Raw genomic sequence first — 16,052 nt, forward strand, 5'->3', positions numbered from 1 at the left:
CGGGGCTGCGCTTCCCGCAGCACGGCGGCTACTGCCGCGCGGCCGCGGCCATGAACCTCCTGCTCGGCGTCTTCCACGTCCTCTTACCCTGCTTTCGCCCCGGGGAGGCGCAGGGACAAGGTGAGAGCGCCGGCGGGGTGAGGCGGGGCGGGGGGGTGCCGGTACTGCCCGCTCCGGGCTTGAGAGCGGAGCCGCCGCCCCCGCCGCCGTCCCTCGGGCGGCTGCCGCGGTGGCAGCCCGGGGACACAAAGGGAGCCGGGACGCGGCTCACCTCTCCCCCCCAGTCCAATTCCCTTCTTCCCGGCCCCCCGGTACCCGCCGGGCCACGCGTCTCTGCCGCCCGCCCCGGCGCGGGGAGCCCCGGGCCGCCGCCTGCGGGCTCCGGCCGCCCGCCCCCTGCCCATCCGCGCTTTCTCTCTCTCTGCCCCCGCAGCCATCGAGCCCATCCCCGGCGTGGTGGAGCTGTGGCAAGCCGAGGAGGGGGAGCTCCTGCTGCCCGCCCAGGTGAGGGGACGCGGGGGGTGGGGGCGGCGGAGGGGGCCGGGGCCATTGCGGGGGTGTGCGGGTGTGTTGGGGCCCGGGGGGCGGGCGCGGGGCCGGCGGGGCGGGGGCGGCCTCGCCCGCTGCTGTCACGGCGCAGCCCCATCCCCGCGGCCCCCTAGCCTGCGCCAGCGGCGTGGTTGTTAGGCTTCATTTATTTTCTGTTTGGGTTTTTTTTCCCCCCCACAATTTTTTTTTTTTAACGAGTACATTTGTGCTCGAAACGCACTAGACGTGCCTAACGTGAATATGCATATATTTATATTTCAGGCCTGCTCAGGTGAAGCCATTTTTCCCCCCTCAAATGACACATCATTTATGGTGCCGTTCCTCTCGTTCTAGCGCTTTTTTTTGGTCTCGTCTAGCCGCTTTCGTTGGGCGCTAACAAGATTTGATAAATTCTGTGTTGGCGAGAGGAACCAATATGGTCTAATGCCCAGCGGGGCTGGTGAGCGAGGAGGGGCACTGGAAGCGGGCTCTGGAGTTTATGGCATTTGAGGCAGTCATTTAGCTCGCACTGATGGGCTCTGCCATATGTTGAGCTGGGCCTTCTAGACTTCAAGGCACCAGGCTCATAAACGGGAAGAAGCAGTCCTTAGGGACATCGTGTTGTATGGGGGGCAAAAGCGAGTAATTTATTTGTCTTAAGCCCATATATCATTCTCTGTTTCGTGCTCAGCCGTTGACACTCATTAATGTAAGGAAAAATAGCAGAAGTGCTGTTTCTTAGCTAGCTAACAATTGATGCTGCTTACCAGGACCCAGCTTTTTGTAATGTGGTGTTATGAAAGTATTTTCTATTGTATGTCCAAATAATTTTATAAGATACACTTATTGTGCTATTGAGATTTTGCCTGGTGCGGATGTGGTAGTAGCTAAGGGGAGGTGTAGAGTTGCTGTGCAGAGATGCTTGGGGAACTCAGCCTTTTGCGTCTGCGTTCCTTACATTGAAGACATTAAGATGCACTAGATGTGGAACCGTGTAATGTAGTAATTTATAGTTGCTTCTCATAGTGAAGCTGCAATTGAGTGATGATGACGTGATGTTTACTTCCTGAGGAGATTAGGTCCTCTTGGAAAACGGTTTGTTCTTGAGCATCCTCATAAAAATAAGCTTTAGCTTGGCTAGGGAAGAGCTAGGCATGAATGACCCATGAACTTGGCACGTGGTCTTGCTGAGTCTTTGCAGCAGTGAAGACGAAGCTGAGGCTGCTGCTCCTCCATCCTCTCTGTAGGGGCTGTGTTAGGTATGCAGGAAAGAAACAAGTCTTCTGGCTTCAGTTGTGACAGAGTGAGAGGAAAATCGCGACAGGCTTGCTGATTTAAGAAGTTAAAAGTCAGATGAGCCAGTCTCTGAGTACTAGTGGTGCATTGACTGGTTTGCATGGTTTTCCCCTCTGAGCTTGAGGACCGCAGCAGCATCTGATGCATCAGTGACTACTCAAGCTGAACAGAAGGGCCTGGGTTCCTCAAACAGATTTTAAGACCAAAATTTGGTTACAGGCCCAACCCTGTTGCTTGATCTTTTGTTTCCATGTGGACTTGGGCCTTAGCCAGCCCCTGTTGGGCTTGGGCCCTGTGGCCACATTTGAACCCACCTTTTCCAGTTGTCATGGTGAGGAGGAAAGGAGCCTTCCCTTAGTCCCTGCGGATGTGGTGGGGGACCCTTTCAACACCTGTTTTATGGAGTGGTGGCACTGATCTGCAGTGGCTGGTCATGGCTCTTCCCTGGATGCCTGAGGAGTCAAGGGTTGCCCATCCAGCCATAATCCCCAGCAGTGTCTGTGAGGTCCAGAAGGCATTTCAGCATCGTTTCCCTCCTGGGTGATTGTTCCAGGTTGGTGAGGGGCATCAGTGGAGAAGCCAGCATCAGTTCCTGAGGTCTGGAAAATCACTACATCTGACTGCCCTTTGTTAGAAAGATGCTGAAACTTGCAAGAGGTTTATTGCTTGTTGATCACATTTCACTTAAAAAAAATGGTCTGACCTACTGCTGGTACAAGGAGTAGTTCTCTTTCTTGTAAGAATAGACTTTCTTGGTTAAACACTTGATGAGGGTTGTTGCCCAGTGTTCACGTATCACAGCAGTGGTGATGCTATGGTGAGGGTCTAGAAAGAGGAAGAATTCCTTGCTTTTGAGTGGATAATAAATGTTGTTTGGTAAGGAATATCCAAGAGTTGCTTCATTCACATGTTTGAAGATGGGCCTTGGTGAAGACTTTGGGAATAGGATTGTTCTAGCCCCTTGATTTTGTTTTTTCTGCTTCTTTTTGGAGGGACTGTGGCACCAATGGGGATTTTACCTGCGGAAGTGAAAAACCCAGGGAAGGAACTGTGCATATTCCTCTGCCAAAGCACCTCCCTCCCACTGCTCTCAGCAGGAAAATGGATTAGGTTGCCCTGTCTGCCAGCCCTTTAGCCTGTTTCTGGCGGGTTACCAATGCTGTCTGATGGATGTTTTTCTCTTTCTGTCATGGCTTTACACTATTATCTTATTTTCCATGCATCATCAGCTGCCTGCCTGTGACAGAGCAGTTTTGAGCATTCCTTGCTGCCTGCAGAATTTGAGGGTGAAAGTTGGATGGATTGGTAACCCATTCAGCCATCTGGTTGCCTGCACATGCTTTTGTTCCAGGAGCATGTAGCGAATAAAGACATCGCGTTAAAGGGTGAGGGAAGGGAAACAAAGCATTTTAATATTTGTAGTTGCTTTCTAGGCCTTTCATGACATCGCTTTGTCTACGTGAGCTGCATGAATTTGCATGCTGGAGCACAGCCGCCCAGGGCCCCCGCGCCTCCACCCCGCTTGGTTGTTCTACCTTCTGTTTCCTCTTGCTTCCCTTTCATTGTTTGTGCTTCTCGCGTGCCCCCCTCCCAGCTTCCCTCTTATACGTATTTGTGCTTTTCCTTTTTTCACCCCCCCCCTTGTGCTTGTGAGCTTTTGATTTCAGCTTCCTCTGAAGCCTGCAGAGCTGTTTGGGGATGGCTCACCTACTGCTCCTGCTCCACAGCTGGGCCCGAAGGGTGCCCGGAGCGTTGCAATTGGTGAGGGTGTGCGTGGGCTCGTGCGCCGGGGCTGACGGGGAGCTGCTGTATCTAGCCTGCTGACTGTCTTCCACTGGTCTCCTGCTTCCTCCAGTATTTTAATGTTTCTTCCTGGATTCTCTTTTAAGCTCTGAGACCAGCTGGTTTTCCCAGTCAGATGTGGTGGCTGTATTCCCTTGTGCCCGTTTCTTCTTTCTTGTTGAAGGCGGTGTGAAGTGTGGGGTAACCACAGAGCACCCACTGTGGACCTTGCTCTCCTTCTCCTTGCCCTTAACCTCCCTTTTATAGCAAATGTCCCTGGGATGGGCAGCTGAGTTTTCCTTTGAAAACCAGTAGGATTTTTGACATGGAAAACCTCGAGTGTGAGAGACTTGATTAGAGCAGTTCTGGTTTTTATTCAGACGCCTTATAATTTTGTGGTTTTGCATGTTTGTTTGTAACTTGTTAATACTTACTTAAGTAAAATGCTTGGGAGAAAAGCTCCTTTATGTAAGACTTGACACCCAAGTCATTCATCACTAAAGGCTGAAAAAGCTCCAAATATTAACAGCCAGGTTGTAGCACTTCAGTGCATAGCTGAAAGGCAGTTAGTTATGTTTTATGTTTGCTGAAAAGGAGAGGAAAGAGGACAAGGAAAAGCACAGTAAGGGTATCAGGCCAGCTGTTTCCACGAGCGTACGAAAGAAGCACAAATGACAATTGTTGTTCACAGGCTACACCACTTAAAAGTGGTATCAGAGAGTCACAGTTGCGTGTTTCTGTCTGTCAAAAACCTTGTAGGTGGTTACTGGGAGCATCTGCAGGCAGGGGCAGGTGGGTTGGGTAGCTGCTGAGCACTTTCCCTTCAGCCCCTTTAGTTTAGAGGGAGGAACCTTAAAATGACATAATGAAGTTAAAGTTGTAGTTCTTGTTATCACAATTGAAAATGACAGTAAGTCATCAAAGGCAGTGTATGCCAAACTTCGGTTTTGTGACAGTGCTGTGTTTGACTGATGTGATGAGTTTTCTACTGTTCCTGTGTGTTACATGTAGGAGATGAGCAAGATGTTTCATTACAGGAGCACCTTGTGAATGTTTCAGTTTGCTTGCAGATACTAAGGAGGTTACAGTGACTTCTTATTTCACTTTACTGTGACAGTGTTTCAGGTGCTTGAATTTTAGAGAAAGATACTGCAGTATTTACTGTATCATGGTTGTTATAGACACTGGACAAATGCAGAGCTGCTGCCTGTGTTTTCACTTACAAGGTTCTGCTTGGGTCTGAAAGATTCTTTTTCCTTTTCCCAAGTATTCCAAGTAGTAGGAACTTGTCTTCAGTTTCTGTTCCTCAGTGCAGCTCAGGGGCTAATAAGGTTAATTGTTCTACTGGTTTAGAAAGCTGAGGAAGACCTTGATCTTACATATATTCATCAGAGATATGCGGCACTGCAGTGTGTCATTAACGATCCCATCAGCTGTGCACAAATTAAATGTACAGAGTCACCTGCTTCAAAGCAGGGTTTGTCTGAGACAGACTTGGGGTGGGAATTTTGTTCCTCTTTGGGCTGTTAAAAGGCTCCTCCAGACTCCCAGCTGAGCTTCTGGATGGTGCTGATAGGACTTGGGGCTGGTTGGCCATGCAGATTATGCAGTAGCTGTCAGCCCAGGCTCTTGAGACTTGTGTGACACAAGAGGGGCGCTTTCAAGGGCTTTCCAGCACAAGATAAGCACCTGCCCCATATTCAGGATAAGGTTTGGAGGAAGGGGATTTTTTTCTTTTCATGGATAGACTGCTGGGACCTGCATTTTAACTTTCAGGAGGTATTCCCTTCCTTTCCCCTGTAGTCCTATAGTTTGAGAACGCTAATTTTTTCTTGGTGTTTTGTTCGTTTGTTTTTGTTTTGTTTTTTGTTGTAAATCCTCAGTGTAAGCCTACATATATGTGTAGCCTGTGGCACACAGAGGAGTGAAGATAGGAGAAAGCTGGACATGGGTGTGATCAGAGTTGAGGGTGATTTTTAATTTTTTTATTTTTCCTTGCACAGTCGAGATGTGCTGTGGCTGCACTGTAGGTTGGGAAGTTTGCTTCATTGTTGCTTGGGGAAAAGTGAAGAGGAGAAATGGTAAAGCGGCTAGTGTTAAGGGTGAGCACAGTGTAATGACACAGACCCAGGTTTCTGATGCCTGACAGATGCTAAGCCATTTAAAGGAGGAACTAAGCCATTTAAAATGAGGATAGCTTGCTGGCTGGCTATGGCAGAGGAGCTGTTTCTGGAGAAGGTGGATAAGGAGTCCTCTAGTTCTGCTTGGCATCATGCTGAGGTCCTAGAAGTACAAAAGGAGCTAGAAGAAGCTGGAAAACATAATGGGTTTGTATCGTGCCATCCTGGTGGAGTCTTAACAGCAAGACTTAGCAAGGCTTCTAGAGGAGATGGCTGGGTCTTCATGGGGCCAGGTGCTGGGACCTCTAGGTAGATGTGTGCTGAAGAGCTTTGTGGTGTGCTGCAGATCCTGGACAATTAGCATGGTGTCTCCAACCTCGGGGCAGGCATACAGAAAGATTGTCATGTCCTCAAATTAACTTGTACTTCTCTGCCAGTCTCGTTCCAGATTTGGTTATGTTATGGTGGAGGCTGTGCTGCTTCTCTTGTATGAGCTGCTTGTGACAAAAGACGGAAGTTCAGATGCATCTAGTAGCTTTTGGCAAGATCTATATTAATATTAGCCATGAGGTCATTATTTTAGGCACAATAATGTTAATTATTAGCACTAATGTCAACATTAACCATATTTGTTGCCATAGTGTGTGTGTTGTCATTTTTCCTTACTTCATGAAGCTCAGTCTTTAGAAATCCTGCTGTCTGTCCCATTCAGTAGGCAGGTAGGGCTGCCTGATCTGCTTAAGCATCTGAAGCCTGTAGAAAGATGTTTAGTATTTACAGGTGATATTTTTTTTCCAGTATGTGGTGAAAATAGGAGCTAAATTCAAAGCTGGTAGCTTGGGGCCTGTTCCGTGATAGGCTTATGTAGGAAACATGTAGGAGGGGTGGTGGAAAGTACAGTCTTTTAATTTTAAAAGATTTTTTCCCCTTACCTTTTCATTGCTAAGGTCAATAGTTCATGTCTTGTAGAACCATCACCTGCAGAAGCTGGGAAAACTCACCAGCTGTTCCTGGCAGGAAGACTGTGACCTCTTCCTGAAAAAATGTTAATCTCCCTAAAGTTGTCCCTGGTTTCATCAGCAGGGGTTGAGTGGCTGGAACACACTTCATTTTGAGTTGTACCTAAAGCTTTCCTGGAGATCTTGGCCAGTTCAGAGTAGCTACCTCCTTGTTTTAAATGGATTTCCTGCAGGGAGCTCATTGAACCAACACTTGAGTTCATTTCTGTAGACAGCTCAAAGTGGTTTTTGGTGAACTGCAAGCTGACTCAGTTCAGCTGCATGTCTTGAAAATTACCTGAGACCAGCAACTGAGCTAAGATGATGTGTTCAGAGCTTCTGCTCTCTCTGCTTTCTGTACATGCTGCTAATCAATGATAAGATCTGGGTTTGGGACCTCACCATGCCAGCTGGAATGTGGTACTTTGCTTTTGGCATTGACAGGTGATCTGCATTTCAAGGCATTCTGCATCCTATTTTCTCAGGTACTGGCTACTGAAGTTTACTGATGGGGGCAGAGAATTTGAAAGTGGAGGAAATAGTCTTCCTGTAGTTTGAGGGCAATTGATGGCCTTAGATTGAAATTCTGTGTGAGCAGATTTTGTATAGAAGCATTTGCATAAATGGAAAATGAGTCTGTTCAGTCAGCATGGGATGTCCATCAACCACCTTACTTGACTCATAAAGGAGTTGGAGGAATTTTAGATTTCTGAATTTGTTTTGCAAACAAGTCATATGAGAATCCATCTGTGAAGGAGTTAAAAGTGGTACATATGTCCAGTGTAGCATGGTGCAGTTCTGGGATTCTTACACAGTATTTTCTCTGTTTGTCAGGCTGATTCGGAGGAGGATGTGGAAGAGCATCCGCAAGAGCAAAGGTAAGCTAAACTCAAATGGAAGCAAGAGTATTGAAGCTCATTTTGGTTTTTGCTTTAGGAAATACCAAAGTGTAATTGGGCAGACTACTAAAAATTACTTTTTTCTCCTGCATGTTAAATAGTTTTTTATTACTTGTGGCTTACAATTTTCTCAACTTAATATTGATTTATTAGCAAAACCAAAAAACCTGTGCTCAGTGTATGCAAGCACAAAATACCTTTCCTGCATCTCTTTCTCCTAATTGTATCTGTAAGATGAATTTGCTTCTCATTGCTTTCACACACACAAAAAAAATCCATTTATTAATCCTGTTTTGTTGTATATTTTGTAATTGATTTCTTTAAGGCAGGGGACAGTTTTCCATTATGAAATTTGTAAATGTAAGTAGTCGTGGAGTGTTAATTTGTACTAAGACAAGGAAGGAGGTAAAGGAGATTGAAAGCCAAAGATTTATTAATGTGTTGCTGTGGAACAATAAATATTCTGCCCTTATGTCTTGAAATCAGATAAATAATAATGCTCTTCAGAACTGTAGTCTCAACTCTGCTGTTTCTGTTGATATCAGGCCTTCTGTATTTTGGAGGGTTGGGTAAATAGCATCACAGATTGTTTTTTAAATACACATTTTGTTTCCTCTGAGAGTCCAGGTTAAAATGCTTGGACATCTACCAGTGAAACACTTCCTTCCTCTGGTATGTGTTAATGTGGTTACAGCTTTCAGTGCCATGCCAGCCAGAAAGATCACAAGACTTACAATAAACATGTGTAACAGCACCATTTTCTGATGGCTGCAGTTAGCCAGAAATGCTTTTCGCATTTATCTCCGGTCTTTGCCCTTAGCTTAGGTTTGAGAGCAAATAGATCTGATAAAACACAAGCCTTGCTGGGAGCTGGCAGAAGGAGTAAGCCTGAGGGGCGGGAGCAGGATGGTTATGATGGGTCTGCCCTGCACTGCAATGCTCCTTCACATGGCTTTTCCCCTTTCTGCCCCATTGGGAGCTTTCTCATCTGGACCCAGTGTCCACATTAAGGCCTCATCTCCGTGGGAATTACAAAGATGGTATGGAAGCAGGTTGTGAGAATTACTGCGGCTGCTGACAGCTGGTGCTGATTACTTGTGCTTGCCTAAGTGCCCCAATTCCTACCTGCAGAGGGTTGGTTTTTTTTTTTTTAATGCCTCTTCTTGTGAAAAGAGAGGTATACTATTGAAAGCTGCATTTCCCTGCACAAATACTGAAGTTTCTGATTTTTTCATCTGGGAGCTATTATGGTTTGGATGCAGAATTTTTACTGCGTAACTTTATTACTTGCATGCTTTCTTTATTGAGAGGTAGTCAGAAGGCAGCAGTCTCTAATGCTGTGCTTAAGATTGTTTCTGAGATTTTCCTTAGTAAGCAGAGAGATGCAATTTAGGTGTAAAAGAAAAATCTCTACTTGCTTATTTTTCTCTGGAGGTGGATGGGGTAATTGGCTACTATGGCAATAATAAAAATACTGAAAAATAGTTCTTGAGACTAGGAGAGGAAAAAGTGAATTGACTGGGGTTTTTTTGGTCATTCAGGTGCTTTTAAAGATTTTTCTTGTAATTATTCATTTTCGAAAATGAACTTGGTTTTTGGGAGTAAAGTTTGTAAAGGTTCACGTGCATGGTGGAAACATCCTTCTATTGTCATACTGAAATGCTTCAGGAAACTTGCCTAAACAGGTCCTGGCTTGTGTGCATCTTCTAAACTTTTGGTTTGCTGCTGTATGTAGACACATACATAGCCCCGTGTGTGCTATATATACTGAAGGAATATTATAGTGTAGACTTCATGAAGAAGACCCAGCAAAAGTACATTTGAAAGACTAGAATGTATTAGTTTATTTCCAGATTAATTTTTATTCCCTTGGCTTTTATTACTATATGGTGAAATCATGGGGATTTCCTTTTCCTTTAGCAGCAAAACCTGAAGCTTGCAGAATCTTCATCTTATTGTCTAACTGCATGCCCTGGGGAAATCAGCTGAAGCTACTGTAATTTGATGTGAAGCCCCTAGAAGCAAAGCACCTTAATGTGGGGGTGGGTATAAGCAGAAGTTAAAGTAGATAGAGAAATCAGAAATTTCTCCAGAGATGAAGGAAGTACAGAGAGTTCATCATCTTGGGGCATAAAGAAGAAAGTCTCTTTCCAAAACATTGTTTTATTCAGTTTTGAATTTTAGGTTAGTGGGCTCCCCTGGGTGCTTGCTAACCTACTTTAAAAAAACCAAACACAACAAAACCAGTAAAATATTAACAGTCTTTTAACTGACTTCCTGTACATGTGCATCATAAGATCTTCCTTTTGGGGTGGTCTTCTTGGTTTGCTGTTGTTCTTGTGGCAGGTGCACAAGGGCTATGGATGTGGTCTTATCATTTCTGCCTTAGGTTTAGCTTTAACAAATAGAGAAATTTGCATGGAGGTAAAAGACATTGTCAAAATAGCAATTTTTGTGAATGGGAAATGATTGATTTGTAGGTTCATGGGTTTGCAGCTGCCCCGAGTGAGATGATCATTATCAACTCTTTGATTTCCACCCTATGATTCCTGCTATTGTGATTGCTTGGATGTTTCCACAGGTTGCCTTGTGCTGTTCTGTGTCTCTCTGGATCAGATTCTGAAACAAAAAATGCAGCACAGTAGACGCTTGAGTACTGCTTCAGGCCACAGACTTTGACAGAATTAAAGTCGTGTGTATTTGGACTAGCCTATTAAAAAGCTTCAAATTTCTTTAAAAACCTTTTCTTACAATTGAAAGTCAGCAGTAGAAAGATGCCTTTCAGAACAGTCAATGACAGGTGTTGACAAGAAAGGGCTTTGTTGTGTTTGGAGGGGTTTTTGGGGTTTTTTGTTCCTCTGCCCCTTCATCCTGGTGAGTTTGGTTGCCACAACTGGCAGTAGCAAATTTTGAAGGTTTAGGTGCTTGCTAAAGCAGCAAAATGAGTCAGGACCCAAGGGAATGGCCTGAAGTTGTGTCGGGAGGTTTAGGTTGGCTATTAGAAAAAAGGTTTTTCACCTTTTCTGATTGGGCACTGGAACAGGCTTCCCAGGGAAGAGGTCACAGCACCAAGGCTGACAGAGTTCAAGAAGTGTTTGGACAATGCTCTCAGGCACATGGTGTGACTCTTGGGGGTGGTTCTGTGCAGGGCCAGGAGTTGGACTTGATGATCCTTGTGGGTCCCTTCCAATCAGGATATTCTGTGATACTGTGAAATGCAGAAGTCTGGCACAAATAAAGAGACAGTACTGTCAGGTGACGTGCACAAATGATGCTATCAAAATTTTTAGCCTTCTACTTCAAGGAAGTAGTCATTGGACTCCAAAAAAAAAAGGTAATCTCGCATGTATGACATTGTTAGCACTTGGGTTTTAAGGACTTCTGCACAAAGGCCTTTGAGGATGCAGTTTCACAGCTGGCACATTAAGGAACATTTGCACCAGAACAGACTGCTGTGCTCAAGATGTGCAGCATGTATTCTTAGTATGTGATGCACAGTGATTGTCTATGAGAAGGGAAATCATACAATACTAGGAGTATGGAATGAAATTAGCCAGGAAGAAGACATTTTCCAGCCTTTGCCTATGCCAGGGCATATTTTGCTTTGAGTAGATAGGTGTATCAACTGCTAGGAAAATTCTGAGTGTGATGCAGTCGGCTCAGTCAGGCATTTCTGTTGAGCCTTTGCCTTTGATCACTGGAGAGCATTTGACCCTGTGGACTGGAGCTGCTTGGGGCAGTAGATGGTATCGGCTCCCAGTGGGTTCCTGCTCGGGTGTCAGTGCAGCCTGGGAGTGACAGCTGATGCCCAGCACTTTGACCTCTCATGATTGCTTGGTGGAATTACTCCTAATCCTGTTGTTTTTGCTGTGTCTGTGAATTAGTGCTCCAGATGTGGAGGAGAAATGGAAGGTAGAGGCAGCAAGGGAGTAGATTACTAGTTGCCTGAGAGAGAGCAAAGCAGTTAAGGTGCACAAACTGCAGAATTACTAGAGGGTTGAGGGGATACTTAAGAGATGTAGTTACAGCATTTGTTTCAGGAAGAATCCAGAGTGGCAGTGGGAGAATGAGCCTGCTTCACATTGCGAGGCTGTACATTGCACCTTCTCCCTGGCCACAACTCGTCTCTAGTCAAGAGGCACAAATGAGGTCTGGTGCCGTGGATGGGGTATTGAGACACTTCAGAGGTGACTCATCCTCCAAAAAGCCTGTGATCTTAGTGCCATAATTTTTGACAGTCCAATTCTTGGAAGGTAGTGGCATGGGACTAGTGGTAAGCCTTTGTACCAGACAACTAGCTTGGATGGTGGCTAAGGCAGGAAAAGAAAGATTGAAATATAGTTTAGGATCAACCAGATTTTCTTTTTCCTTCTGCTTTTTCTTACTGAAATGAATAAAAATTGATTTTGTGCCAGCAGAAATGTCTGAATATTTAAAAAAATTGGTTTATGTTGTGTTTATTTTTTAAATATCTTTTATTAAAATCAAACTGAGCATCCATTGAGAAAGTGTTTCAAAATCAAAAGCTGAAAAGTAGTTTTGAGAGCATCAGTGAAGGCTTAAGCTGTCTGAAAAGAATCATCTTAAAACAATATTTTCAATCTAAGCTTGTCTGGAGTACCACTGATCATTTAGATTGTCATTGAACTTACCCCAAAAGTAAGTCTAACTACATGAAGACTTTTCCTAGAATACATGCTTGCTCTTAACTTGCAATAGTGAAAGCTGCTTTTACTAAGTTTTTGGTGGTTTTTAAAATTTTTGATTTACAAAGGAAGCAGAAATCCATGTGTGTATTAAAAAAAACAAACCCAAAAAACGCTGAGTTTCTTGGGAAAAAGCTTCTTAGTTGCATTAATGGACTTGCATATGGTAGAAATTTTGTACAGTATGCACAGAACGTATGTTTTTAGTGGTTAGCACCAAAAGCTTCTTCAATATTGGCTAACTTCTGTTTTTGATTGATAAGTCATGGTTGTTGTGCCCACTCCCACTTTGACTAGATCACCAAGGGACTACTAATTTTGAGTTTTACTGGATGCCTAAAGAAATTACACTTACTTTACATAATCCTTAGAAGTAAAGGAGGGGAACTGAGATGCACATACCCACCTGTTACACTTGGTTGAAAATCCCTAAGGAAACACCTGTCGGGAACACAAGATATTGTGAAGCTGGACTAAAAGAAGCTTACGGAAGAGAGCTGCAAGAGGTCAGTGAAATTGGAGGTTCTCTTGTTGATGAAGAAACAGATTGTTTTGGAAGGAACTATCAGCATTACTCTTCTTCTTCCTTAGGATTCTGCCAGACACAGCTAGGGTGGCAGGCTGAGCTCCTGCTGCTTTAATTGTTTATCTGTGTTTTATGTGGCAGTTGATTCACTGATGAACTTTGCCTTGCTGAACTTTGTGTTAGATGCTGCTAGGGACAGCTCTTCCCTTGTGTGCATTGCTTCTTCCAAAATACTGGTCCTTTTACAAAATTATGTTGCTTGCCTGCTGATACGGGGTAAAAACTGTGTTTTGTTTTTTCTCCTGGGACACTGCATGGTGGTGCTGTGTGCTAACAAATGTTTCAGCTATCGTTTGTTTCTTTATTTCTAAATTGTTTTCAGACATTTCATAAATGAGAGCAGTTTCCCAGGCCAGCTGTACAGTGTTTCACACCAAACTGAGGAGGTGAGCCTGTGGCTAGAAAGTGATCATGACATAATGGCAGATGAGACGGTCTTGCAAAGAGCTGTCAAACTTCTGTCCTCAGCATAGGTCCTACTTGACCTTGATGGAAATATTTTAAAGGTGATGTGTGGCCACATTTAATTACTCTTGGATTTGCTGTGGCAGTCCCACTCATCATCAAAATCTTGTCTGTTTGCATTGAACAAACCGTGCTGGAATGTGTATGTTTCTCTCGCTTCTGTGAGCCCTCTTGGGCTGGAGGATATTCATGGCTGGACCAGAGACTCTTAGATCTGTGTGAGCTCGTATGCTGCCTCAAATGGACTTTCTCATCTGTGGATGACAACTTGGCTTTGAGAAATAAAGGCAATCTTGGTGTGCTAATTGCACATTGGCACTTCTGCATTCATATGGCTCATGGTGCCTTGAAAAGCCACACAGGCTTCTATGGAAACACCAGTTTCTACACTGGTAAAAAGAGCAGGCTGGGGCTGTGAGGTCATTGTTTGCACAGGGGTTAGTGTGTATGAAGAAATTGTGTTTGTGGATATGCGCTACTGGGGAAACTTTCTCACATGTAATAATGACCTGTTTTAAAAATACAAATAAGCTATGCTTTACATTTTGGTGCCTTATATAGTTCTTTCTTTGTTTTCTTCTGTTAATAATTTCTTCACTTTCTGTTCTCTGTATCTTCTGCAGATCTCTTGTATACTGTTTTATGGCATCTCTAGTTTTTAATTTATTTTCTGTCTGGGCCATCCCTGAAATGGTTGTAGTTTCTGTACTGCAAGAGGAAGAGGCTGTCTTGCACTCTGTTGCCTGGTAGGGCTGCACAAGGCAGGGAACCACACAAGTTCTCTGGACTAGAAGCATTTCTTTGTTTTACTGTGGGATTAACATTTACTTGTGATTGTTCTCTGATTGGTTTCCCTGTTGCTCTCTGGCAGCATCAGCTGAAAATGTGCACAGTTCTCCCTCGGTGTCTACCTCCCGCTGTGTGGGATGGGTGCCCTGTGTCACCTGGAGGATGTCATCTCTGTTCTGCTTGTGTCACGTTGCTCCCAGGGAGCCCCACTCATGTTGGTGTGGCACTAGTCTGGATCTTGTGGCATCGTTTTGCTCTTTCCTCAGTCCTTCAGACCTGCCTCTTCCTGCCCCTGCCTTTTGGCCTGCTGTGGGGGTGGGTGGTTATGTGATGGTACCTCTGCCAGGGCTGACTCTGCTCCCTTATCCCTGCAGTGCAGGAGGGGCTGGGGAAGCCTGATCACTGAGGTGAGATAGATGAGCAGGTCAGCCCTCAAAAGTGTGGGGCTGAGATGGACAGTGTCTTGTTGTGTGTTAGGAGTAATGCCTTCAAGTCAGTGGCTGTGGGGTAGGAGTGGGGTGTAAAGCATTTGCACTGGGATGATGGATAGCCTGGGAGACAGCTTGTGGGTTTTGGGTGGATGGTGTGGTGAATCACGCAGTGGCAGCACTGTGTGGACAGTTGAAAGCCGGTGCACGCACGTGTATGTCATTTGTTGTGCATGATTTTATTTTTTTTTTTGGCTCTTGCTAAACACCCCATAGCTGATGCTTTGGGACAGAGCCCACCCAGAGTGCATGCCCTTTAGAGTTAGGACAAGCCTGATCTTAGCAGGTGGGACAAGGGCATGTGGTGTCTTATTTCCGATTGTGTTAGGTTCAGTACCGGCTGCAGAGCTGTGTGAGAGCAGAGACAGATCTTGTGGCACAGCCTGTTGGTGTAGTCATTCAGCAAACACATGGGGAAGGTCAGATTTTAGTGCCAGGCCAGTCGCATGCTGTGAGGGCTGTGCAAGTCTGCTTGGGAACATGGCATTTTTCTTGTTAAACTTAACCTGCCTTGTTTTGAGAAAGGGGATGTTGGGACACATTTTGTGCGTTTAGGGAAGAGGGGAAAAAAACCAAAGAAAAGCAAAAGTAAACAGCTGCTATGGTGTGTGTTTGTCCATGTCCATTTGTAAACTTTGTGTCCCCCTAGCCTGTACTTGCTGCTTCTGTAATATAAGTAGTTCAGAATAGGAACTTTCTTCTTACGCTTCTACTTTTACATTTTAATACACTAGTAATGGATTTCAGATGTCTGTTAATCTCAGGCTAATCCTTCTGATTTGTGGGCAGTGGGCCGCAAAGGATCTAGCTTTCGGTCTGTGCATTTATTATTAATTAATTATTTTCACCTCCATAATAACTGTTTCTTAATTGCCCATAAGAGGACTTAATTTGCAGTAACTTTAATTTTACCATTATGCTGTTAAACAATAGACATCTCGAATCATAGACCAGTGTCAGCAGTCTGAAAATTGACACCCTGTAAGAATAACCCTCCACAGTTTTTCCACTGTTGCAGATTGGCAGATTGTGACAAAATAGAAAAAAGCCTAAACAACAGTTTGCTCAATTTGAGGAATTTGTGTAGGGTCTGCTTCTGAATGATCAACCCCAGCACTCTGGCTTGATTATTATAAGCAAAGCATAAAGTGTCCTGAAATCTCTCTAATGCAGTGTAATAGAGAGTTATAGGCACAGCTGTTACCGGCTCTCATCTTCGTAGATACTCAAAGGTGACACAAACCTAGCTTTTAATGACTCACATATTTTTATCTGATGAGGAAACATGCTCTAGGAAAGCTGTGCTCATGCCCTGACAGTGGCTCTGACTGCATGGCTTGTGGGCAAGTAGGCGAAGGAACTTCTTCAGTAGTTTGGGTATTTGCCATAGTAACA

General features: G+C 44.6%; 1 protein-coding gene across 1 annotated transcript in view; it reads left to right on the forward strand.

The window, feature by feature from the left end:
* Window positions 1-16,052, forward strand: part of TMEM131L (transmembrane 131 like) — an 83,684-nt gene that overhangs the window by 848 nt on the left and 66,784 nt on the right. Inside the window, exons 2-4 of the mRNA XM_042050037.1 lie at window positions 3-120; window positions 434-504; window positions 7,559-7,602. Of these exons, the coding sequence (XP_041905971.1) occupies window positions 3-120; window positions 434-504; window positions 7,559-7,602 (233 nt within the window). The remainder of the gene's footprint in view (window positions 1-2; window positions 121-433; window positions 505-7,558; window positions 7,603-16,052) is intronic.

Source organism: Corvus kubaryi, unplaced genomic scaffold, assembly GCF_017639235.1.
Source record: "Corvus kubaryi isolate FWS band 111438036 unplaced genomic scaffold, C.kubaryi_AGA036_p1.0 71, whole genome shotgun sequence".
Lineage (NCBI taxonomy): Eukaryota > Metazoa > Chordata > Aves > Passeriformes > Corvidae > Corvus > Corvus kubaryi.